Source organism: Telmatherina bonti (assembly GCF_933228915.1).
Source record: "Telmatherina bonti genome assembly, chromosome: 16".
Classification (NCBI taxonomy): domain Eukaryota; kingdom Metazoa; phylum Chordata; class Actinopteri; order Atheriniformes; family Telmatherinidae; genus Telmatherina; species Telmatherina bonti.
Window position 1 is genome coordinate 2,143,022 of NC_136614.1, and position 22,865 is coordinate 2,165,886.

The following is a 22,865-nucleotide window of genomic DNA, read 5'->3' on the forward strand; positions in this document are numbered from 1 at the left end:
CAGGAAGTTTTAAACGGGTCCAGGAAGATTATATGGGTTCAAGAAGGTTTAAACGGTTTAGGAAGGTTTAAAGGGTTTAGGAAGGTTGAAACGGTTTAGGAAGGTTAAAAGGGTTTAGGAAGGTTTAAACGGTTTAGGAAGGCTTAAACGGTTTAGGAAGGTTTAAACGGATAAGGAAGGTTTAAACGGTTTAGGAAGGTTTAAAGGGTTTAGGAAGGTGTAAACGGGTTCAGGAAGATTAAACGGGTTTAGGAAGGTGTAAAAAGGTTTAGGAAGGTTTAAAGGGTTTAGGAAGGTTTAAACGGTTTAGGAAAGTTTAAACGGTTTAGGAAGGTGTAAACAGGTTTAGGAAGGTGTAAACGGGTTCAGGAAGATAAAACGGGTTTAGGAAGGTTTAAACGGTTTAGGAAGGTTTAAAGGGTTTAGGAAGGTTTAAACGGTTTAGGAAAGTTTAAACGGTTTAGGAAGGTGTAAACAGGTTTAGGAAGGTTTAAAAGGTTTAGGAAGGTTTAAACGGTTTAGGAAGGTGTAAACAGGTTTAGGACGTTTAAATGGGTTTAGGAAGGTTTCAACCGTTTAAAAAGGTGTACAAAGGTTTAGGAAAGTTTAAAGGGTTCAGGAAGGTTTAAACAGTTTAGGAAGGTGTAAACGGGTTCAGGAAGATTAAACGGGTTCACGAAGGTTTAAACGGTTTAGGAAGGTTTAAAGGGTTTGGGAAGGTTTAAAGGGTTTAGAAAGGTTTAAACGGGTTGAGGAAGATTATTTGGGTTTAGGAATGTTTAAACAGGTTTAGGAAGGTTTAAACGGTTTAGGGAGGTTTAAACAGGTTCAGGAAGGTTAAACGGGTTTAGGAAGTTTTAAACGGTTTTGGAAGTTTAAACGGTTTAGGAAGGTTTAAACGGTTTAGGAAGGTTTAAAGGGTTTAGAAAGGTTTAAACGGGTTGAGGAAGATTATTTGGGTTTAGGAAGGTTTAAACGGTTTAGGAAGGTTTAAACGGTTTAGGAAGGTGTAAACGGGTTCAGGAAGATTAAAAGGGTTTAGGAAGGTTTAAACGGTTTAGGAAGGTGTAAACGGGTTCAGGAAGATTAAAAGGGTTTAGGAAGGTTTAAACGGTTTAGGAAGCTTTAAACAGTTTAGGAAAGTGTAAACAGGTTTACGAAGTTTAAACGGGTTTAGGAAGGTTTAAACGGTTTAGGAAGGTGTAAACAGGTTTAGGAAGTTTAAAGGGGTTTATGAAGGTTTAAACGGTTTAGGAAGGTTTAAACGGTTAAGGAAGGTTTAAACGGTTTAGGAAGGTTTAAAGGGTTTAGGAAGGTGTAAACGGGTTTAGGAAGGTGTAAAAAGGTTTAGGAAGTTTAAACGGGTTCAGGAAGTTTTAAACGGGTTCAGGAAGATTATATGGGTTCAAGAAGGTTCAAACGGTTTAGGAAGGTTTAAAGGGTTTAGGAAGGTTGAAACGGTTTAGGAAGATTAAACGGGTTTAGGAAGGTTTAAAGGGTTTAGGAAGGTTGAAACGGTTTAGGAAGGTTAAAAGGGTTTAGGAAGGTTTAAACGGTTTAGGAAGGCTTAAACGGTTTAGGAAGGTGTAAACGGGTTCAGGAAGATTAAACGGGTTTAGGAAGGTTTAAACGGTTAAGGAAGGTTTAAAGGGTTTAGGAAGGTTTAAAGGGTTTAGGAAGGTTTAAAGAGTTTAGGAAGGTTTAAAGGGTTTAGGAAGGTTTAAACGGTTTAGGAAGGTGTAAACGGGTTCAGGAAGATTAAACGGGTTTAGGAAGGTTTAAACGGTTTAGGAAGGTATAAAGGGTTTAGGAAGGTTTAAACGGTTTAGGAAGATTATTTGGGTTTAGGAAGGTTTAAACGGTTTAGGAAGCTTTAAACAGTTTAGGAAGGTGTAAACAGGTTTACGAAGTTTAAACGGGTTTAGGAAGGTTTAAACGGTTTAGGAAGGTGTAAACAGGTTTAGGAAGTTTAAAGGGGTTTATGAAGGTTTAAACGGTTTAGGAAAGTTTAAACGGTTTAGGAAGGTGTAAACAGGTTTAGGAAGGTTTAAAAGGTTTAGGAAGGTTTAAACGGTTTAGGGAGGTTTAAACAGGTTCAGGAAGGTTAAACGGGTTTAGGAAGGTTTAAACGGTTTTGGAAGTTTAAACGGTTTAGGAAGGTTTAAACGGTTTAGGAAGGTTTAAAGGGTTTAGAAAGGTTTAAACGGGTTGAGGAAGATTATTTGGGTTTAGGAAGGTTTAAACGGTTTAGGAAGGTTTAAACGGTTTAGGAAGGTGTAAACGGGTTCAGGAAGATTAAAAGGGTTTAGGAAGGTTTAAACGGTTTAGGAAGCTTTAAACAGTTTAGGAAAGTGTAAACAGGTTTACGAAGTTTAAACGGGTTTAGGAAGGTTTAAACGGTTTAGGAAGGTGTAAACAGGTTTAGGAAGTTTAAAGGGGTTTATGAAGGTTTAAACGGTTTAGGAAGGTTTAAACGGTTAAGGAAGGTTTAAACGGTTTAGGAAGGTTTAAAGGGTTTAGGAAGGTGTAAACGGGTTTAGGAAGGTGTAAAAAGGTTTAGGAAGTTTAAACGGGTTCAGGAAGGTTTAAACGGGTTCAGGAAGATTATATGGGTTCAAGAAGGTTTAAACGGTTAAGGAAGGCTTAAACGGTTTAGGAAGGTTTAAAGGGTTTAGGAAGGTGTAAACGGTTTAGGAAGGTGTAAACAGGTTTAGGAAGGTTTAAAGGGTTTAGGAAGGTGTAAACAGGTTTAGGAAGGTTTAAACGGGTTCAGGAAGATTAAGCGGGTTTAGGAAGGTGTACAAAGGTTTAGGAAGGTTTAAACGGTTTAAGAAGGTGTACAAAGTATTAGGAAGGTTTAAAGGGTTTAGGAAGGTTTAAACAGTTTAGGAAGGTGTAAACGGGTTCAGGAAGATTAAACGGGTTTAGGAAGGTTTAAACGGTTTAGGAAGGTGTACACAGGTTTAGGAAGGTTTAAACGGTTTATGAAGGTTTAAACGGTTTAGGAAGGTGTAAACAGGTTTAGGAAGGTTTAAACGGTTTAGGAAGGTTTAAAGGGTTTAGGAAGGTGTAAACGGGTTTAGGAAGGTGTAAAAAGGTTTAGGATGTTTAAACGGGTTCAGGAAGGTTTAAACGGGTTCAGGAAGATTATATGGGTTCAAGAAGGTTTAAACGGTTAAGGAAGGTTTAAACGGTTTAGGAAGGTTTAAAGGGTTTAGGAAGGTGTAAACGGTTTAGGAAGGTGTAAACAGGTTTAGGAAGGTTTAAAGGGTTTAGGAAGGTGTAAACAGGTTTAGGAAGGTTTAAACGGGTTCAGGAAGATTAAGCGGGTTTAGGAAGGTGTACAAAGGTTTAGGAAGGTTTAAACGGTTTAAGAAGGTGTACAAAGTATTAGGAAGGTTTAAAGGGTTTAGGAAGGTTTAAACAGTTTAGGAAGGTGTAAACGGGTTCAGGAAGATTAAACGGGTTTAGGAAGGTTTAAACGGTTTAGGAAGGTGTACACAGGTTTAGGAAGGTTTAAACGGTTTATGAAGGTTTAAACGGTTTGGGAAGGTGTACAAAGGTTTAGGAAGGTTTAAAGGGTTTAGGAAGGTTTAAACAGTTTAGGAAGGTGTAAACGGGTTCAGGAAGATTAAACGGGTTTACGAAGGTTTAAACGGTTTAGGAAGGTTTAAAGGGTTTGGGAAGGTTTAAAGGGTTTAGAAAGGTTTAAACGGGTTGAGGGAGATTATTTGGGTTTAGGAATGTTTAAACAGTTTAGGAAGGTTTAAACATTTTAGGAAGGTGTAAATGGGTTCAGGAAGATAAAACGGGTTTAGAAAGGTGTAAACAGGCTTAGGAATTTTAAACGGGTTTAGGTAGGTTTAAACGGTTTAGGACGGTGTACACAGGTTTAGGAATGTTTAAAGGGTTTAGGAAGGTTTAAACAGTTTAGGAAGGTGTAAACAGGTTTAGGAAGGTTTAAACGGTTTAGGAATGTTTAAACGGTTTAGGAAGGTGTAAACAGGTTTAGGAAGATTAAACGGGTTTACGAAGGTTTAAACGGTTTAGGAAGGTTTAAAGGAATTGGGAATGTTTAAACGGGTTGAGGAAGATTATTTGGGTTTAGGAATGTTTAAACGGCTTAGGAAGGTTTAAACGTTTTAGGAAGGTGTAAACGGGTTCAGGAAGATTAAACGGGTTTAGAAAGGTGTAAACAAGTTTAGGAAGTTTAAATGGGTTTAGGAAGGTTTAAATGGTTTAGGAAGGTTTAAAGGGTTTAGGAAGGTTTAAACGGTTTAGGAAGGTTTAAAGGGTTTAGGAAGGTGTAAACGAGTTCAGGAAGATTAAACGGGTTTAGGAAGGTGTAAAAAAGGTTTAGGAAGTTTAAACGGGTTCAGGAAGATTAAACGGGTTTAGGAAGGTTTAAACGGTTTAGGAAGGCTTAAACGGTTTAGGAAGGTGTAAACGGGTTCAGGAAGATTAAACGGGTTTAGGAAGGTTTAAAGGGTTTAAGAAGGTTTAAAGGGTTTAGGAAGGTTTAAATGGTTTAGGAAGGTTTAAAGAGTTTAGGAAGGTTTAAAGGGTTTAGGAATGTTTAAACGGTTTAGGAAGGTTTAAACGTTTTAGGAAGGTGTAAACGGGTTCAGGAAGATTAAACGGGTTCAGGAAGATTAAACGGGTTTACGAAGGTTTAAACGGTTTAGGAAGTTTTAAAGGAATTGGGAAGGTTTAAACGGGTTGAGGAAGATTATTTGGGTTTAGGAATGTTTAAACGGTTTAGGAAGGTTTAAACGTTTTAGGAAGGTGTAAACAGGTTTAGGAAATTTAAACGGGTTTAGGAAGGTTTAAACGGTTTAGGAAGGTTCAAACGGTTTAGGAAGGTTCAAACGGTTTAGGAAGGTTTAAAGGTTTTAGGAAGGTTTAAACGGTTTAGGAAGGCCTAAACGGTTTAGGAAGGTTTAAACGGTTTAGGAAGGTTTAAACGGTTTAGGAAGGTGTAAACAGGTTTAGGAAGTTTAAACGGGTTTAGGAAGGTTTAAACGGTTTAGGAAGGTTCAAACGGTTTAGGAAGGTTTAAAGGTTTTAGGAAGGTTTAAACGGTTTAGGAAGGCCTAAACGGTTTAGGAAGGTTTAAACAGGTTTCGGAAGTTTAAACGTGTTTAGGAAGGTTTAAACGGTTTAGGAAGTTTAAACAGTTTAGGAAGGTTTAGACGGTTTAGGAAGGTTTAAAGGGTTTAGAAAGGTTTAAACGGGTTGAGGAAGATCATTTGGGTTTAGGAAGGTTTAAACGGTTTAGGAAGGTGCAAACGGGTTCAGGAAGATTAAACGGGTTTAGGAAGGTTTAAACGGTTTAGGAAGGTTTAAACGGTTGAGGAAGGTTTAAACGGGTTCAGAAAGATTAAACGGGTTTAGGAAGGTTTAAACGGTTTAGGAAGTTTAAACGGTTTAGGAAGGTTTAGACGGTTTAGGAAGGTTTAAAGGGTTTAGAAAGGTTTAAACGGGTTGAGGAAGATCATTTGGGTTTAGGAAGGTTTAAACGGTTTAGGAAGGTGCAAACGGGTTCAGGAAGATTAAACGGGTTTAGGAAGGTTTAAACGGTTGAGGAAGGTTTAAACGGGTTCAGAAAGATTAAACGGGTTTAGGAAGGTTTAAACGGTTTAGTAAGGTGTAAACAGGTTTAGGAAGTTTAAACGGGTTTAGGAAGGTTTAAACGGTTTAGGAAGGTTCAAACGGTTTAGGAAGGTTTAAAGGGTTTAGGAAGGTTTAAACTGTTTAGGAAGGTTTAAACGGTTTAGGAAGTTTAAACGGGTTTAGGAAAGTTTAAACGGTTTAGGAAGTTTAAACGGTTTAGGAAGGTTTAAATGGTTTAGGAAGGTTTAAAGAGTTTAGAAAGGTTTAAAGGTTTAGGAAGGTTTAAATGGTTTAGTAAGGTTTAAACAGGTTTAGGAAGGTTAAACGGGTTTAGGAAGGTTTAAACGGTTTAGGTAGGTGTAAACGGGTTCAGGAAGATTAAACGGGTTTAGGAAGGTTTAAACGGTTTCGGAAGCTTCAAATGGTTTAGGAAGGTGTACACAGGTTTAGGAAGGTTTAAAGGGTTTAGGAAGGTTTAAACTGTTTAGGAAGTTTTAAACGGTTTAGGAAGGTTTAAAGGGTTTAGGAAGGTGTAAACGGGTTCAGGAAGATTAAACGAGTTTAGGAAGTTGTAAACAGGTTTAGGAAGTTCAAACGGGTTTAGGAAGGTTTAAACGGTTTAGGAAGGTTTAAAGGGTTTAGGAAGGTTTAAACGGGTTCAGGAAGATTAAGCGGGTTTAGGAAGGTTCAAACGGTCTAGGAAGGTTTAAAGGGTTTAGGAAGGTGTAAACAGGTTTAGGAAGTTTAAACGGGTTTAGGAAGGTTTAAAGGGTTTAGGAAGGTTTAAAGGGTTAAGGAAGGTTTAAACGGTTTACGAAGGTTTAAAGGGTTTAGGAAGGTTTAAACGGTTTAGGAAGGTTTAAACGGTTTAGTAAGGTTTAAACAGGTTTAGAAAGGTTAAACGGGTTCAGGAAGATTAAACGGGTTTAGGAAGGTGTAAACAGGTTTAGGAAGTTTAAACGGGTTTAGGAAGGTTTAAACGGTTTAGGAAGCTTCAAATGGTTTAGGAAGGTGTACACAGGTTTAGGAAGGTTTAAAGGGTTTAGGAAGGTTTAAACTGTTTAGGAAGTTTAAAAACGGTTTAGGAAGGTTTAAAGGGTTTAGGAAGGTGTAAACGGGTTCAGGAAATTTAAACGAGTTTAGGAAGTCGTAAACAGGTTTTGGAAGTTCAAACGGGTTTAGGATGGTTTAAACGGTTCAGGAAGGTGTAAAAGGGTTCAGGAAGATTAAACGGGTTTAGGAAGGTTTAAACGGTTTAGGAAGGTGTACAAAGGTTTAGGAAGGTTTAAAGGGTTTAGGAAGGTTTAAACAGTTTAGGAAGGTGTAAACAGGTTCAGGAAGATTAAACAGGTTTAGGAAGATTAAGCGGGTTTAGGAAGGTTTAAACGGTTTAGGAAGGTTTAAAGGGTTTAGGAAGGTGTAAACGGGTTCAGGAAATTTAAACGAGTTTAGGTAGTCGTAAACAGGTTTTGGAAGTTCAAACGGGTTTAGGATGGTTTAAACGGTTCAGGAAGGTGTAAAAGGGTTCAGGAAGATTAAACGGGTTTAGGAAGGTTTAAACGGTTTAGGAAGGTGTACAAAGGTTTAGGAAGGTTTAAAGGGTTTAGGAAGGTTTAAACAGTTTAGGAAGGTGTAAACAGGTTCAGGAAGATTAAACAGGTTTAGGAAGATTAAGCGGGTTTAGGAAGGTTTAAACGGTTTAGGAAGGTTTAAAGGGTTTAGGAAGGTGTAAACAGGTTGAGGATGGTTTAAACGGTTTAGAAAGGTTTAAACAGTTTTGGAAGTTGTAAACAGCTTTAGGAAGTTTAAACGGTTAAGGAAGGTGTAAACAGGTTTAGGAAATTTAAACGGGTTTAGGAAGGTTTAAACGGTTTAGGAAGGTTTAATGGTTTTAGGAAGGTTTAAAGGGTTTAGGAAGGTTGAAAGGATTAAAGAAGGTTTAAAGGGTTTAGGAAGGTTTAAACGGTTTAGGAAGGTTTAAACGGTTTAGGAAGGTTTAAACGGTTTAGAAAGGTTTAATGGTTTTAGGAAGGTTTAAAGGGTTTAGGAAGGTTGAAAGGGTTAAGGAAGGTTTAAAGGGTTTAGGAAGGTTTAAACGGTTTAGGAAGGTGTACAAATGTTTAGGAAGGTTTAAACGGTTTAAGAAGGTGTACAAAGTATTAGGAAGGTTTAAAGGGTTTAGGAAGGTTTAAACAGTTTAGGAAGGTGTAAACGGGTTCAGGAAGATTAAACGGGTTTAGGAAGGTTTAAACGGTTTAGGAAGGTGTAAAGGGTTTAGGAAGGTTTAAAGGTTTTAGGAAGGTTTAAACGGTTTAGGAAGGCCTAAACGGTTTAGGAAGGTTTAAACGGTTTAGGAAGGTTTAAACGGTTTAGGAAGGTGTAAACAGGTTTAGGAAGTTTAAACGGGTTTAGGAAGGTTTAAACGGTTTAGGAAGGTTCAAACGGTTTAGGAAGGTTTAAAGGTTTTAGGAAGGTTTAAACGGTTTAGGAAGACCTAAACGGTTTAGGAAGGTTTAAACAGGTTTCGGAAGTTTAAACGTGTTTAGGAAGGTTTAAACGGTTTAGGAAGTTTAAACGGTTTAGGAAGGTTTAGACGGTTTAGGAAGGTTTAAAGGGTTTAGAAAGGTTTAAACGGGTTGAGGAAGATCATTTGGGTTTAGGAAGGTTTAAACGGTTTAGGAAGGTTTAAACGGGTTCAGGAAGATTAAACGGGTTTAGGAAGGTTTAAACGGTTTAGGAAGGTTTAAACGGTTGAGGAAGGTTTAAACGGGTTCAGAAAGATTAAACGGGTTTAGGAAGGTTTAAACGGTTTAGGAAGTTTAAACGGTTTAGGAAGGTTTAGACGGTTTAGGAAGGTTTAAAGGGTTTAGAAAGGTTTAAACGGGTTGAGGAAGATCATTTGGGTTTAGGAAGGTTTAAACGGTTTAGGAAGGTGCAAACGGGTTCAGGAAGATTAAACGGGTTTAGGAAGGTTTAAACGGTTGAGGAAGGTTTAAACGGGTTCAGAAAGATTAAACCGGTTTAGGAAGGTTTAAACGGTTTAGTAAGGTGTAAACAGGTTTAGGAAGTTTAAACGGGTTTAGGAAGGTTTAAACGGTTTAGGAAGGTTCAAACGGTTTAGGAAGGTTTAAAGGGTTTAGGAAGGTTTAAACTGTTTAGGAAGGTTTAAACGGTTTAGGAAGTTTAAAAGGGTTTAGGAAAGTTTAAACGGTTTAGGAAGTTTAAACGGTTTAGGAAGGTTTAAATGGTTTAGGAAGGTTTAAAGAGTTTAGAAAGGTTTAAAGGTTTAGGAAGGTTTAAATGGTTTAGTAAGGTTTAAACAGGTTTAGGAAGGTTAAACGGGTTTAGGAAGGTTTAAACGGTTTAGGTAGGTGTAAACGGGTTCAGGAAGATTAAACGGGTTTAGGAAGGTTTAAACGGTTTCGGAAGCTTCAAATGGTTTAGGAAGGTGTACACAGGTTTAGGAAGGTTTAAAGGGTTTAGGAAGGTTTAAACTGTTTAGGAAGTTTTAAACGGTTTAGGAAGGTTTAAAGGGTTTAGGAAGGTGTAAACGGGTTCAGGAAGATTAAACGAGTTTAGGAAGTTGTAAACAGGTTTAGGAAGTTCAAACGGGTTTAGGAAGGTTTAAACGGTTTAGGAAGGTTTAAAGGGTTTAGGAAGGTTTAAACGGGTTCAGGAAGATTAAGCGGGTTTAGGAAGGTTCAAACGGTCTAGGAAGGTTTAAAGGGTTTAGGAAGGTGTAAACAGGTTTAGGAAGTTTAAACGGGTTTAGGAAGGTTTAAAGGGTTTAGGAAGGTTTAAAGGGTTAAGGAAGGTTTAAACGGTTTACGAAGGTTTAAAGGGTTTAGGAAGGTTTAAACGGTTTAGGAAGGTTTAAACGGTTTAGTAAGGTTTAAACAGGTTTAGAAAGGTTAAACGGGTTCAGGAAGATTAAACGGGTTTAGGAAGGTGTAAACAGGTTTAGGAAGTTTAAACGGGTTTAGGAAAGTTTAAACGGTTTAGGAAGCTTCAAATGGTTTAGGAAGGTGTACACAGGTTTAGGAAGGTTTAAAGGGTTTAGGAAGGTTTAAACAGTTTAGGAAGGTGTAAACAGGTTCAGGAAGATTAAACAGGTTTAGGAAGATTAAGCGGGTTTAGGAAGGTTTAAACGGTTTAGGAAGGTTTAAAGGGTTTAGGAAGGTGTAAACGGGTTCAGGAAATTTAAACGAGTTTAGGTAGTCGTAAACAGGTTTTGGAAGTTCAAACGGGTTTAGGATGGTTTAAACGGTTCAGGAAGGTGTAAAAGGGTTCAGGAAGATTAAACGGGTTTAGGAAGGTTTAAACGGTTTAGGAAGGTGTACAAAGGTTTAGGAAGGTTTAAAGGGTTTAGGAAGGTTTAAACAGTTTAGGAAGGTGTAAACAGGTTCAGGAAGATTAAACAGGTTTAGGAAGATTAAGCGGGTTTAGGAAGGTTTAAACGGTTTAGGAAGGTTTAAAGGGTTTAGGAAGGTGTAAACAGGTTGAGGAAGTTTAAACGGGTTTAGGAAGGTTTAAACAGGTTTAGGATGGTTTAAACGGTTTAGAAAGGTTTAAACAGTTTTGGAAGTTGTAAACAGCTTTAGGAAGTTTAAACGGTTAAGGAAGGTGTAAACAGGTTTAGGAAATTTAAACGGGTTTAGGAAGGTTTAAACGGTTTAGGAAGGTTTAATGGTTTTAGGAAGGTTTAAAGGGTTTAGGAAGGTTGAAAGGATTAAAGAAGGTTTAAAGGGTTTAGGAAGGTTTAAACGGTTTAGGAAGGTTTAAACGGTTTAGGAAGGTTTAAACGGTTTAGAAAGGTTTAATGGTTTTAGGAAGGTTTAAAGGGTTTAGGAAGGTTGAAAGGGTTAAGGAAGGTTTAAAGGGTTTAGGAAGGTTTAAACGGTTTAGGAAGGTGTACAAATGTTTAGGAAGGTTTAAACGGTTTAAGAAGGTGTACAAAGTATTAGGAAGGTTTAAAGGGTTTAGGAAGGTTTAAACAGTTTAGGAAGGTGTAAACGGGTTCAGGAAGATTAAACGGGTTTAGGAAGGTTTAAACGGTTTAGGAAGGTGTAAAGGGTTTAGGAAGGTTTAAAGGTTTTAGGAAGGTTTAAACGGTTTAGGAAGGCCTAAACGGTTTAGGAAGGTTTAAACGGTTTAGGAAGGTTTAAACGGTTTAGGAAGGTGTAAACAGGTTTAGGAAGTTTAAACGGGTTTAGGAAGGTTTAAACGGTTTAGGAAGGTTCAAACGGTTTAGGAAGGTTTAAAGGTTTTAGGAAGGTTTAAACGGTTTAGGAAGACCTAAACGGTTTAGGAAGGTTTAAACAGGTTTCGGAAGTTTAAACGTGTTTAGGAAGGTTTAAACGGTTTAGGAAGTTTAAACGGTTTAGGAAGGTTTAGACGGTTTAGGAAGGTTTAAAGGGTTTAGAAAGGTTTAAACGGGTTGAGGAAGATCATTTGGGTTTAGGAAGGTTTAAACGGTTTAGGAAGGTTTAAACGGGTTCAGGAAGATTAAACGGGTTTAGGAAGGTTTAAACGGTTTAGGAAGGTTTAAACGGTTGAGGAAGGTTTAAACGGGTTCAGAAAGATTAAACGGGTTTAGGAAGGTTTAAACGGTTTAGGAAGTTTAAACGGTTTAGGAAGGTTTAGACGGTTTAGGAAGGTTTAAAGGGTTTAGAAAGGTTTAAACGGGTTGAGGAAGATCATTTGGGTTTAGGAAGGTTTAAACGGTTTAGGAAGGTGCAAACGGGTTCAGGAAGATTAAACGGGTTTAGGAAGGTTTAAACGGTTGAGGAAGGTTTAAACGGGTTCAGAAAGATTAAACCGGTTTAGGAAGGTTTAAACGGTTTAGTAAGGTGTAAACAGGTTTAGGAAGTTTAAACGGGTTTAGGAAGGTTTAAACGGTTTAGGAAGGTTCAAACGGTTTAGGAAGGTTTAAAGGGTTTAGGAAGGTTTAAACTGTTTAGGAAGGTTTAAACGGTTTAGGAAGTTTAAAAGGGTTTAGGAAAGTTTAAACGGTTTAGGAAGTTTAAACGGTTTAGGAAGGTTTAAATGGTTTAGGAAGGTTTAAAGAGTTTAGAAAGGTTTAAAGGTTTAGGAAGGTTTAAATGGTTTAGTAAGGTTTAAACAGGTTTAGGAAGGTTAAACGGGTTTAGGAAGGTTTAAACGGTTTAGGTAGGTGTAAACGGGTTCAGGAAGATTAAACGGGTTTAGGAAGGTTTAAACGGTTTCGGAAGCTTCAAATGGTTTAGGAAGGTGTACACAGGTTTAGGAAGGTTTAAAGGGTTTAGGAAGGTTTAAACTGTTTAGGAAGTTTTAAACGGTTTAGGAAGGTTTAAAGGGTTTAGGAAGGTGTAAACGGGTTCAGGAAGATTAAACGAGTTTAGGAAGTTGTAAACAGGTTTAGGAAGTTCAAACGGGTTTAGGAAGGTTTAAACGGTTTAGGAAGGTTTAAAGGGTTTAGGAAGGTTTAAACGGGTTCAGGAAGATTAAGCGGGTTTAGGAAGGTTCAAACGGTCTAGGAAGGTTTAAAGGGTTTAGGAAGGTGTAAACAGGTTTAGGAAGTTTAAACGGGTTTAGGAAGGTTTAAAGGGTTTAGGAAGGTTTAAAGGGTTAAGGAAGGTTTAAACGGTTTACGAAGGTTTAAAGGGTTTAGGAAGGTTTAAACGGTTTAGGAAGGTTTAAACGGTTTAGTAAGGTTTAAACAGGTTTAGAAAGGTTAAACGGGTTCAGGAAGATTAAACGGGTTTAGGAAGGTGTAAACAGGTTTAGGAAGTTTAAACGGGTTTAGGAAAGTTTAAACGGTTTAGGAAGCTTCAAATGGTTTAGGAAGGTGTACACAGGTTTAGGAAGGTTTAAAGGGTTTAGGAAGGTTTAAAGGGTTAAGGAAGGTTTAAACGGTTTACGAAGGTTTAAAGGGTTTAGGAAGGTTTAAACGGTTTAGGAAGGTTTAAACGGTTTAGTAAGGTTTAAACAGGTTTAGAAAGGTTAAACGGGTTCAGGAAGATTAAACGGGTTTAGGAAGGTGTAAACAGGTTTAGGAAGTTTAAACGGGTTTAGGAAAGTTTAAACGGTTTAGGAAGCTTCAAATGGTTTAGGAAGGTGTACACAGGTTTAGGAAGGTTTAAAGGGTTTAGGAAGGTTTAAACTGTTTAGGAAGTTTAAAAACGGTTTAGGAAGGTTTAAAGGGTTTAGGAAGGTGTAAACGGGTTCAGGAAATTTAAACGAGTTTAGGAAGTCGTAAACAGGTTTTGGAAGTTCAAACGGGTTTAGGAAGGTTTAAACGGTTCAGGAAGGTGTAAAAGGGTTCAGGAAGATTAAACGGGTTTAGGAAGGTTTAAACGGTTTAGGAAGGTGTACAAAGGTTTAGGAAGGTTTAAAGGGTTTAGGAAGGTTTAAACAGTTTAGGAAGGTGTAAACAGGTTCAGGAAGATTAAACAGGTTTAGGAAGATTAAGCGGGTTTAGGAAGGTTTAAACGGTTTAGGAAGGTTTAAAGGGTTTAGGAAGGTGTAAACAGGTTGAGGAAGTTTAAACGGGTTTAGGAAGGTTTAAACAGGTTTAGGATGGTTTAAACGGTTTAGAAAGGTTTAAACAGTTTTGGTAGGTGTAAACAGCTTTAGGAAGTTTAAACGGTTAAGGAAGGTGTAAACAGGTTTAGGAAATTTAAACGGGTTTAGGAAGGTTTAAACGGTTTAGGAAGGTTTAATGGTTTTAGGAAGGTTTAAAGGGTTTAGGAAGGTTGAAAGGATTAAAGAAGGTTTAAAGGGTTTAGGAAGGTTTAAACGGTTTAGGAAGGTTTAAACGGTTTAGGAAGGTTTAATGGTTTTAGGAAGGTTTAAAGGGTTTAGGAAGGTTGAAAGGGTTAAGGAAGGTTTAAAGGGTTTAGGAAGGTTTAAACGGTTTAGGAAGGTGTACAAAGGTTTAGGAAGGTTTAAACGGTTTAAGAAGGTGTACAAAGTATTAGGAAGGTTTAAAGGGTTTAGGAAGGTTTAAACAGTTTAGGAAGGTGTAAACGGGTTCAGGAAGATTAAACGGGTTTAGGAATGTTTAAACGGTTTAGGAAGGTGTAAAGGGTTTAGGAAGGTTTAAAGGGTTTAGGAAGGTGTAAACAGGTTTAGGAAGGTTTAAACGGGTTTAGGAAGATTAAGCGGGTTTAGGAAGGTTTAAACGGTTTAGGAAGGTTTAAAGGGTTTAGGAAGGTGTAAACAGGTTTAGGAAGTTTAAACGGGTTTAGGAAGGTTTAAACAGGTTTAGGATGGTTTAAACGGTTTAGAAAGGTTTAAACAGTTTTGGAAGGTGTAAACAGGTTTAGGAAGTTTAAACGGTTAAGGAAGGTGTAAATAGGTTTAGGAAATTTAAACGGGTTTAGGAAGGTTTAAACTGTTTAGGAAGGTTTCATGGTTTTAGGAAGGTTTAAAGGGTTTAGGAAGGTTGAAAGGGTTAAATAAGGTTTAAAGGGTTTAGGAAGGTTTAAACGGTTTAGGAAGGTTTAAACGGTTTAGGAAGGTGTACAAAGGTTTAGGAAGGTTTAAACGGTTTAGAAAGGTTTAAACAGTTTTGGAAGGTGTAAACAGCCTTAGGAAGTTTAAACGGTTAAGGAAGGTGTAAACAGGTTTAGGAAATTTAACGGGTTTAGGATGGTTTAAACGGTTTAGAAAGGTTTAAACAGTTTAGGAAGGTTTAAAGGGTTTAGGAAGGTTTAAACGGTTTAGGAAGGTTTAAAGGGTTTAGGAAGTTTAAAGGGTTTAAGAAGGTTTAAATGGTTTAGGAAGGTTTAAAGGGTTTAAGAAGGTTTAAACGGTTTAGGAAGGTGTAAACAGGTTTAGGAAGTTTAAACGGGTTTACGAAGGTTTAAACGGTTTAGGAAGGCTTAAACGGTTTAGGAAGGTGTAAACAGGTTTAGGAAGTTTAAACGGGTTTAGGAAGGTTTAAACGGTTTAGGAAGGTTTAAACGGTTTAGGAAGGTTTAAAGGGTTTAGGAAGGTTTAAACATTTTAGGAAGGTGTAAACAGGTTTAGGAAGGTTTAAACGTTTTAGGAAGGTGTAAACAGGCTTAGGAAGGTGTAAACAGGTTTAGGAAGTTTAAACGGGTTTAGGAAGGTTTAAACGGTTTAGAAAGGTTTAAACAGTTTAGGAAGGTGTAAACGGGTTTAGAAAGATTAAGCGGGTTTAGGAAGGTTTAAACGGTTTAGGAAGGTTTAAAGGGTTTCGAAAGGTTTAAACAGTTTTGGAAGGTGTAAACAGGTTTTTGAAGTTTAAATGGTTTAGGAAGGTTTAAAGGGTTTAGGAAGTTTAAAGGGTTTAAGAAGGTTTAAATGGTTTAGGAAGGTTTAAAGGGTTTAAGAAGGTTTAAACGGTTTAGGAAGGTGTAAACAGGTTTGGGAAGTTTAAACGGGTTTACGAAGGTTTAAATGGTTTAGGAAGGTTTAAACGGTTTAGGAAGGTTTAAACGGGTTTAGGAAGGTTTAAATGGTTTAGGAAGGCTTAAACGGTTTAGGAAGGTGTAAACAGGTTTAGGAAGTTTAAACGGGTTTAGGAAGGTTTAAACGGTTTAGAAAGGTTTAAACAGTTTTGGAAGGTGTAAACAGGTTTAGGAAGTTTAAAAGGTTTAGGAAGTTTTAAACAGGTTTATTAAATTTAAACGGGTTTAGGAAGTTTTCAACGTTTTAGGAAGGTTTAAAGGGTTTAGGAAGGTTTAAACGGTTTAGGAAGGTTTAAAGGGTTTAGGAAGGTTTAAACAGTTTAGGAAGGTTTAAAGGGTTTAGGAAGTTTAAAGGGTTTAAGAAGGTTTAAATGGTTTAGGAAGGTTTAAAGGGTTTAAGAAGGTTTAAACGGTTTAGGAAGGTGTAAACAGGGTTAGGAAGGTGTAAACAGGTTTAGGAAATTTAAACGGGTTTTGGAAGGTTTTACGGTTTAGGAAGGTTTAATGGTTTTAGGAAGGTTTAAAGGGTTAAGGAAGGTTTAAACGGTTTAGGAAGGTTTAAAGGGTTTAGGAAGGTTTAAACGGTTTAGGAAGGTGTAAACGGGTTCAGGAAGATTAAAGGGGTTTAGGAAGGTTTAAATTAGTTTAGGAAGGTTTAATGGTTTTAGGAAGGTTTAAAGGGTTTAGGAAGGTTTAAAGGGTTTAGGAAGGTTTAAATGGTTTAGGAAGGTTTAAAGGGTTTAGGAAGGTTTAAACGGTTTAGGAAGGTTTAAAGGGTTTAGGAAGGTTTAAACGGTTTAGGAAGGTTTAAAGGGTTTAGGAAGTTTAAAGGGTTTAAGAAGGTTTAAATGGTTTAGGAAGGTTTAAAGGGTTTAAGAAGGTTTAAACGGTTTAGGAAATTTAAACGGGTTTAGGAAGGTTTAAATGGTTTAGGAAGTTTACACAGGTTTAGGAAGGTTTCAACGTTTTAGGAAGGTTTAAAGGGTTTAGGAAGGTTTAAACGGTTAATGAAGGTTTAAACATTTTAGGAAGGTGTAAACGGGTTTAGGAAGTTTAAACGGTTTAGGAAGGTGTAAACAGGTTTAGGAAATTTAAACGGGTTTAGGAAGGTTTAAAGGGTTTAGGAAGGTTTAATGGTTTTAGGAAGGTTTAAAGGGTTTAGGAAGGTTTAAACGGGTTTAGGAAGGTGTAAACGGGTTCACGAAGATTAAACAGGTTTAGGAAGGTACAAATGAGTTTAGGAAGGTTTCATGGTTTTAGGAAGGTTTAAAGGGTTTAGGAAGGTTTAAAGGGTTTAGGGAGGTTTAAATCGGTTTAGGAAGATTTAAAGGGTTTAGGAAGGTTTAAAGGGTTTAAAAAGGTTTAAAAGATTTTGTCGATCTGGCGCTCCATCCTTCCCTCACTCGTGAACAAGACCCCGAGATATTTTAACTCCTCCACTTGAGGCAGGACCTGACTCCCGACCCGGAGAGGGCAATCCACCCTATTCCGGCTGAGGACCATGGTCTCAGATCTGGAGGTGCTGATTCTCATCCCAGCCGCGAATCGCTCAAGTGAGAGCTGGAGATCACGACCAGATGAAGCCAACAGGACCACGTCATCTGCAAAAAGCAGGAACCCAATCCTGAGGCCACCAAGTCGTATCCCCTCAACACCTCGGCTGCACCTAGAAATTCTGTCCATATAAGTTATGAACAGAATCGGTGATAAAGGGCAGCCTTGGCGGAGTCCAACCCTCACTGGAAACTAATCCGACTTACTACCGGCAATGCAGACCAAGCTCTGACACCTGTCGTACAGGGACCGGACAGCTCGTACAAGGCGGTCCGGTACCCCATACTCCCGGAGTACCCCCCACAGGAGCCCCCGGGGGACACGGTCGAATGCCTTCTCCAGGTCCACAAAGCACATGTAGACTCGTTGGGCAAACTCCCATGCCCCCTCCAGGACCCCAGAGAGGGTATAGAGCTGGTCCACTGTTCCGCGACCAGGACGAAAACCACACTGCTCCTTCTCAATCCGGGATTCGACTATCCGGCGGACCCTCCTCTCCAGGACCCCTGAATAGACCTTACCAGGGAGGCTGAGGAGTGTGATTCCCCTGTAATTGGAACACACCCTCCGGTCCCCCTTCTTAAAAAGGGGGACCACCACCCCAGTCTGCCAATCTAGCGGTACTGCCCCCAATGTCCACGCGATGCTGCAGAGGCGTGTCAGCCAGGACAGCCCCACAGCATCCAGAGCCTTAAGGAACTCCGGGCGGATCTCATCCACTCCCGGGGCCTTGCCGCCAAGGAGCTTTTTGACCACCTCAGCGACTTCAGCCCCAGAGATCGGAGAGTCCACCCCTGAGTCCGCCAGCTCTGCTTCCTCATTGGAAGACGTGTTGGTAGGATTGAGGAGGTCTTCGAAGTATTCCCTCCACCGACCCACAACGTCCCGAGTTGAGGTCAGCAGCTCCCCACCTCCACTGTACACAGTATTGATGGAGCACTGCTTCCCCCTCCTGAGCCGCCGGATGGTGGACCAGAATCTCCTCGAAGCCGTCCGGAAGTCTTTCTCCATGGCCTCGCCGAACTCCTCCCATGCAAGAGTTTTTGCCTCGGCAACGGCCGAAGCCGCATGCCGCTTAGCCCGCCGGTACCCATCAGCTGCCTCCAGAGTCCCACAGGCCAAGAAGGCCCGATAGGACTCCTTCTTCAGCTTGACGGCATCCCTCACTGCTGGTGTCCACCAACGAGTCCTGGGATTACCGCCACGACAGGCACCAACTACCTTACAGCCACAGCTCCGGCCGGCCACCTCAACAATAGAGGCATGGAACACAGCCCATTCGGACTCAATGTCCCCCGCCTCACTCGGGACATGGTTGAAGCTCTGCTGAAGGTGGGAGTTGAAGCTCGCTCTGACGGGGGACTCAGCCAGACGTTCCCAGCAGACCCTCACAACACGTTTGGGCCTGCCAGATCTGACCGGCTTCCTCCCCCACCATCTGAGCCAACTCACCACCAGGTGGTGATCAGTTGACATCACGCATCATCAGGTCCGATGATACGACTACAGAATTGATCATTGAACTGCGGCCCAGGGAGTCCTGATCCCAGGATCGGTGCGGCGTCTGCAGTAATGCGGACTCTGCGCCGGTCTGTCGTGGTGAAGAAGGAGCTGAGCCAGAAGGCGAATCGATTTACCAGTCGATCTACGTTCCTACCCTCACCTATGGTCATGAGCTGTGGGTCGTGACCGAAAGAAGGAGATCTCGTATACAGACGGCTGAAATGAGTTTCCTCCGCAGGGTGGCCGGGCTCTCCCTTAGAGATAGGGTGAGGAGCTCGGTCATCCGGGAGGAGATCAGAGTAGAGCCGCTGCTCCTCCGCATCGAGAGGAACCAGTTTAGGTGGCTCGGGCATCTGGTCAGGATGCCTCCTGGACCTCCCTGGTGAGGTGTTCCAGGCACGTCCCTCTGGGAGGAGACCCCGGGGAAGACCCAGGACACGCTGGAGGGATTATATCTCTCGGCTGGCCTGGGAACGCCTCGGGATCCCCCCGCAGAGTTGGCAAATGTGGCTGGGGAGAGGGAAGTCTGGGCTTCCCTGCTTAGGCTGCTGCCCCCGCGACCCGACCCCGGATAAGTGGTGGAAGATGGATAGAGGAAGGTTTAAAGGATTTAGAAGAATTTAAGGGGTGATCTGGGAGTAGTTTGTTTTAATTCAACTTTATGTGTTTTGCGCCACTTCACAACGTTTCAGTAAAAATGACTTGTCAGATTTTTTCTCAGATCCTCGGATCATCCACTCAGCAGGACCTACTCTCAGGAGGGACGCGGTCTTTGTGAGGACATCCAGACAGGCTCCGGTGATGCGGGTACAGACCGGTCACATGACCAGTACCATCGCAGCCTGGTGTTGGACATTTGCTCTCTTTCTTCTCGCCTCTGGAAGAATCTGAAATGAAAGGGGACAGTGAAAATGGGACAAGGTGGTTCAAGTCTATATCATCTGTCCTGCAATCCAGATCCCCCCATTCCAATGGGAAACATCTGTAAACCACAAAGACAAACTGGCTCATATCTGGAGGCATTTTATCATCAAAGAAAATCTGCAGATCTAAAGACGAAAATTTGATTGGAAATTAATAAAACGAGTCCACCATCTTTAGACTTCTGTGGAAACCCGCTTTCTATGGATTTCCTAGACGGAATATAGGAATGGCTTACATGGACCTGCAGACACAGTGATAAGGCTTAAATGCTACAAATCGAGATGCTGCGTCTCAGATGCAGAAACCAGTTTCAGGAAGAAAAGTTCCGGCTGAGAGTGGCTGGATTTCTACCTTTAGGGTAGTACATCTTCCTCAGCCCATCATGATGTATCCTGGACTTTCGCTCGTCCTCGCTGCTGCTCAGCCGTGAGATGTGGTTGCCATGACTGCGGTGATGATGTACATCCCGTCGGGAGATTGTATGGTCCGAAGGCATTCTGTCCCTCATCACCTTTGCCCTCTCTGTCTCCAGAGCGATGGCTTTCTCCAGCAGCGTCAGGTTTCCCTTGGACATGTCGAAGGTCTCCTCAGAGGGGTCGGACGCCACTGATGTGGTGTCCTCGTCTCCGTCCTGGTCGGGCGGGTAACCTCTGGATGCCGGACTCAGCTGCTCCTCCAGCTTCAGTAGGTTCACCATGTCAGAGTAGCTGCGCTCCAGAGACCGGGGATCCTCTGGCGTACCTTGCTTGTACCTGAGACAAAACCAGGAGAGACTTAGACACCTGAGACAATCTCTCCCATACTGTTGAAGGAGGTTACTGTTGAATTCAACACAACACCGTTCAACATGTTCTGACTTTGTCCAACTGTTCGACACTGTCCAACAATGGACAGATCTGTCAAACAGTAAATGGAAATGAAAGTTTTACATTGAGTGAGTTTGTCATATTAAAGATAAAACAGAAATGTGAAGCAACCACTAGATGTCCCTGTATGAGGCAAACTAATTTATTATATGTTAAATTCATTTGCTATTTTAACAAAGGATGACTTTGTTTTAATCCTTGTGTTCAACAAGGAAATACATTTACATTAGATGTTTAATTTTAATTTGGAAAATACTTAAGTAAGAAGGAGCTATTTTCTTGTTTTAGATTATTACACGCTATGGCTTTAAGAGCAGTCATGTGGGTACTATTGAGACGGCAGAATGTCTTCGGTTTGTGGGTTTTTACCACCAACTGCGGTTTTCCTACCATGTCTATGTTAGACTTAATATCCAGCAGAACATACCTTGTTGATAATATTTTTGTAATTCTTGAAAGTAAAGAATGAAACTTTATTTTTTTCTTCAAACCAAGATGACCAGGATTAGATTATTATGAACAGCAGGAGGCACGTGTAAACCACAGCTTCAGTTGGTAAACACTTGGGCTGCAACAGTCCCCAAAGACAAGAAAATGTCAACCTGAAATACAAAAACTGAAGACAGATGTGATGTGGACATGGGGTGAATTAGTCTCCAGCTCTAAAAACGTTCCATGTCTTAAAGAATGAAGCACATGTGGCTTTCACTGCAGCTGTGTGTGCTAACATGTTAGCACACAGCTAACATTTTAGTGTGACTGCACTGGCTGTCAAACGTCTGAGAACAGATGATGAAACAGCTAAACTGTGTTGTAAATATTTATGAAGACAGAAGAACTTTTGTTTTAAATTGCAAATAATAATAAGTATAAATGTGTGTGTAGATGTCCATTTCAGTCACCTGCAGCATGAAAACAAATCCTCTGAAAGAGCACATCATTGTAAGTTATTTCATATAAAATAATTAAAGTTTAATTGGTGGGTCATTCTGAATACAAGACTATTATTAATAATGAAATAAATATTTTAATTTCAGCATAAAAAGTCCCGAAAGGAGGTACTGCACCTGTGTTTATTGCTGCTTCCTTCTTCCTTAACGGAAGCAAATGTTGTGGGAAGAGCTGGAATTTGGCCCCACAGCTGGCCTGATTGATGATGAAATCTTCGGTGCAGATGGCTGCCAGGGGCCACAAACGGAACCAGGATCATCGTGTGGTGCAACAAAGAGAAAGTTGGCATGTAAAAGCATCAGTGTATTTCCACTGACCATTCTGGTCCATCTGGAAAGAAATGCACTTCATTATGCTGAACACTAGGGGGCAGAGTGCGCTCATCAGGTGGATCCAGGTGGAACTTTTTTTTATTACATGAAATCTACTACAATCATTATTTTATAATGATTGTAAGTCTGGAGTAAATTTTCTGTTTTGTTTTTTTTTTTGTTTTTTTTTGCTGTATCATGGAGAAAAGAATAAAAAAGTTTAAATGAAATGAAGGACACAGAGATGATGCATTAGCAGTAGCTTCTAGAAAATTCACCACGCTGAGTCCAGGACTGGGATTACATAATCCACATGACTGGGTCAGCATGAGCATCCACCTGACTGTCCTACAACTTCACAGTGTTTTAATCAGAAACAACACAGCCAGAAGAGATGAGCATGGAGATGTGTTCCCGTCTGGGGTTTAATGGTTGGACTGGGAATTAAACTGGGAGTGAGACTGTGGTTGTTGGACTCAGACTACGTCCACATAGAGTTCATTTTAGAGACAGAATCGTTTCTAGAAATGTGTGAAAAATTGTAGTACACCTGCCTGGCCTGCAGGGGGCGCTATAACTGTACCGCACAGATAAACCAGAAACAGGAATAAAACATGGAGCATGCTCAGAAACCTGTGGTGATGGAGGTTCCTTCAGGATTCCTCCTAATGAGGTTCCGCCAGGGCTCCCTATGATGGAGGTTCCTTCAGGGCTCCCTATGATGGAGGTTCCTCCAGGGTTCCCTATGATGGAGGTTCCTCCAGGGTTCCTCCTAATGGAGGTTCCTAAAGGGTTACTTATGGTGGAGGTTCCTTCAGGGTTCCCTATAAAGGAGGCTCCTTCAGGGTTCCCCATGATGGAGGTTCCTCCAGGGTTCCCTATGATGGAGGTTCCTCCAGGGTTCCCTATGATGGAGGTTCCTCCAGGGTTCCTCCTAATGGAGGTTCCTAAAGGGTTACTTATGGTGGAGGTTCCTTCAGGGTTCCCTATAAAGGAGGCTCCTTCAGGGTTCCCCATGATGGAGGTTCCTCCAGGGTTCCCTATGATGGAGGTTCCTCCAGGGTTCCCTATGATAGAGGTTCCTTCAGTTTTCCTCCTAATGGAGGTTCCTAAAGGGTTACTTATGGTGGAGGTTCCTTCAGGGTTCCCTATAAAGGAGGTTCCTTCAGGATTCCCCATGATGGAGGTTCCTCTAGGGTTCCCCATGACAGAGGTTCCTTCAGGGTTCCTCCTCATGGAGGTTCCTTCAGGGTTCCCTGTGATGGAGGTTCCTTCAGGGTTCCCTGTGACAGAGGTTCCTTCAGGGTTCTCTGTGACAGAGGTTCCTTCAGGGTTGCTAATCATGGAGGTTCCCTCAGGGTTCCCTATGAAGGAGGTTACTTCAGGGTTTCCTGTAATGGAGGTTCCTCCAGGGTTCCCTATGAAGGAGGTTCCTTCAAGGTTTCTCCTTATGTATTTTCCTTCTGGGTTTCTCCTCATGGAGGTTCCTTCTAGGTTCCTCCTCATGAGGTTCCTTCAGGGTTCCTCCTCATGGAGGTTCCTTCAGGGTTCCCTACGAAGGGGGTTCCTTCAAGGTTTATCCTAGCATAGGTTCCTTACCGGGTTCCCCATGATGAAGGTTCCTTCAAAGTTCCTAATAATGGAGGTTCCTTCAGGGTTCCCTGTGATGGAGGTTCCTTCAGGATTCATCGTAATGAAGTTTCTCAAGGGTTCCCTATGAAGGGGGT

The 22,865-nt window shown here is 40.7% G+C and overlaps 1 protein-coding gene across 1 annotated transcript in view; it reads right to left on the reverse strand.

Annotated features, from left to right (window-relative positions):
* Positions 1-22,865, reverse strand: part of myt1la (myelin transcription factor 1-like, a) — a gene marked incomplete at both ends in the record, with an annotated part of 660,446 nt that overhangs the window by 490,753 nt on the left and 146,828 nt on the right. The window contains 2 exons of the mRNA XM_079255058.1: positions 18,839-18,973; positions 19,362-19,742. Coding sequence (XP_079111184.1) covers positions 18,839-18,973; positions 19,362-19,742 — 516 coding nt within the window. The remainder of the gene's footprint in view (positions 1-18,838; positions 18,974-19,361; positions 19,743-22,865) is intronic.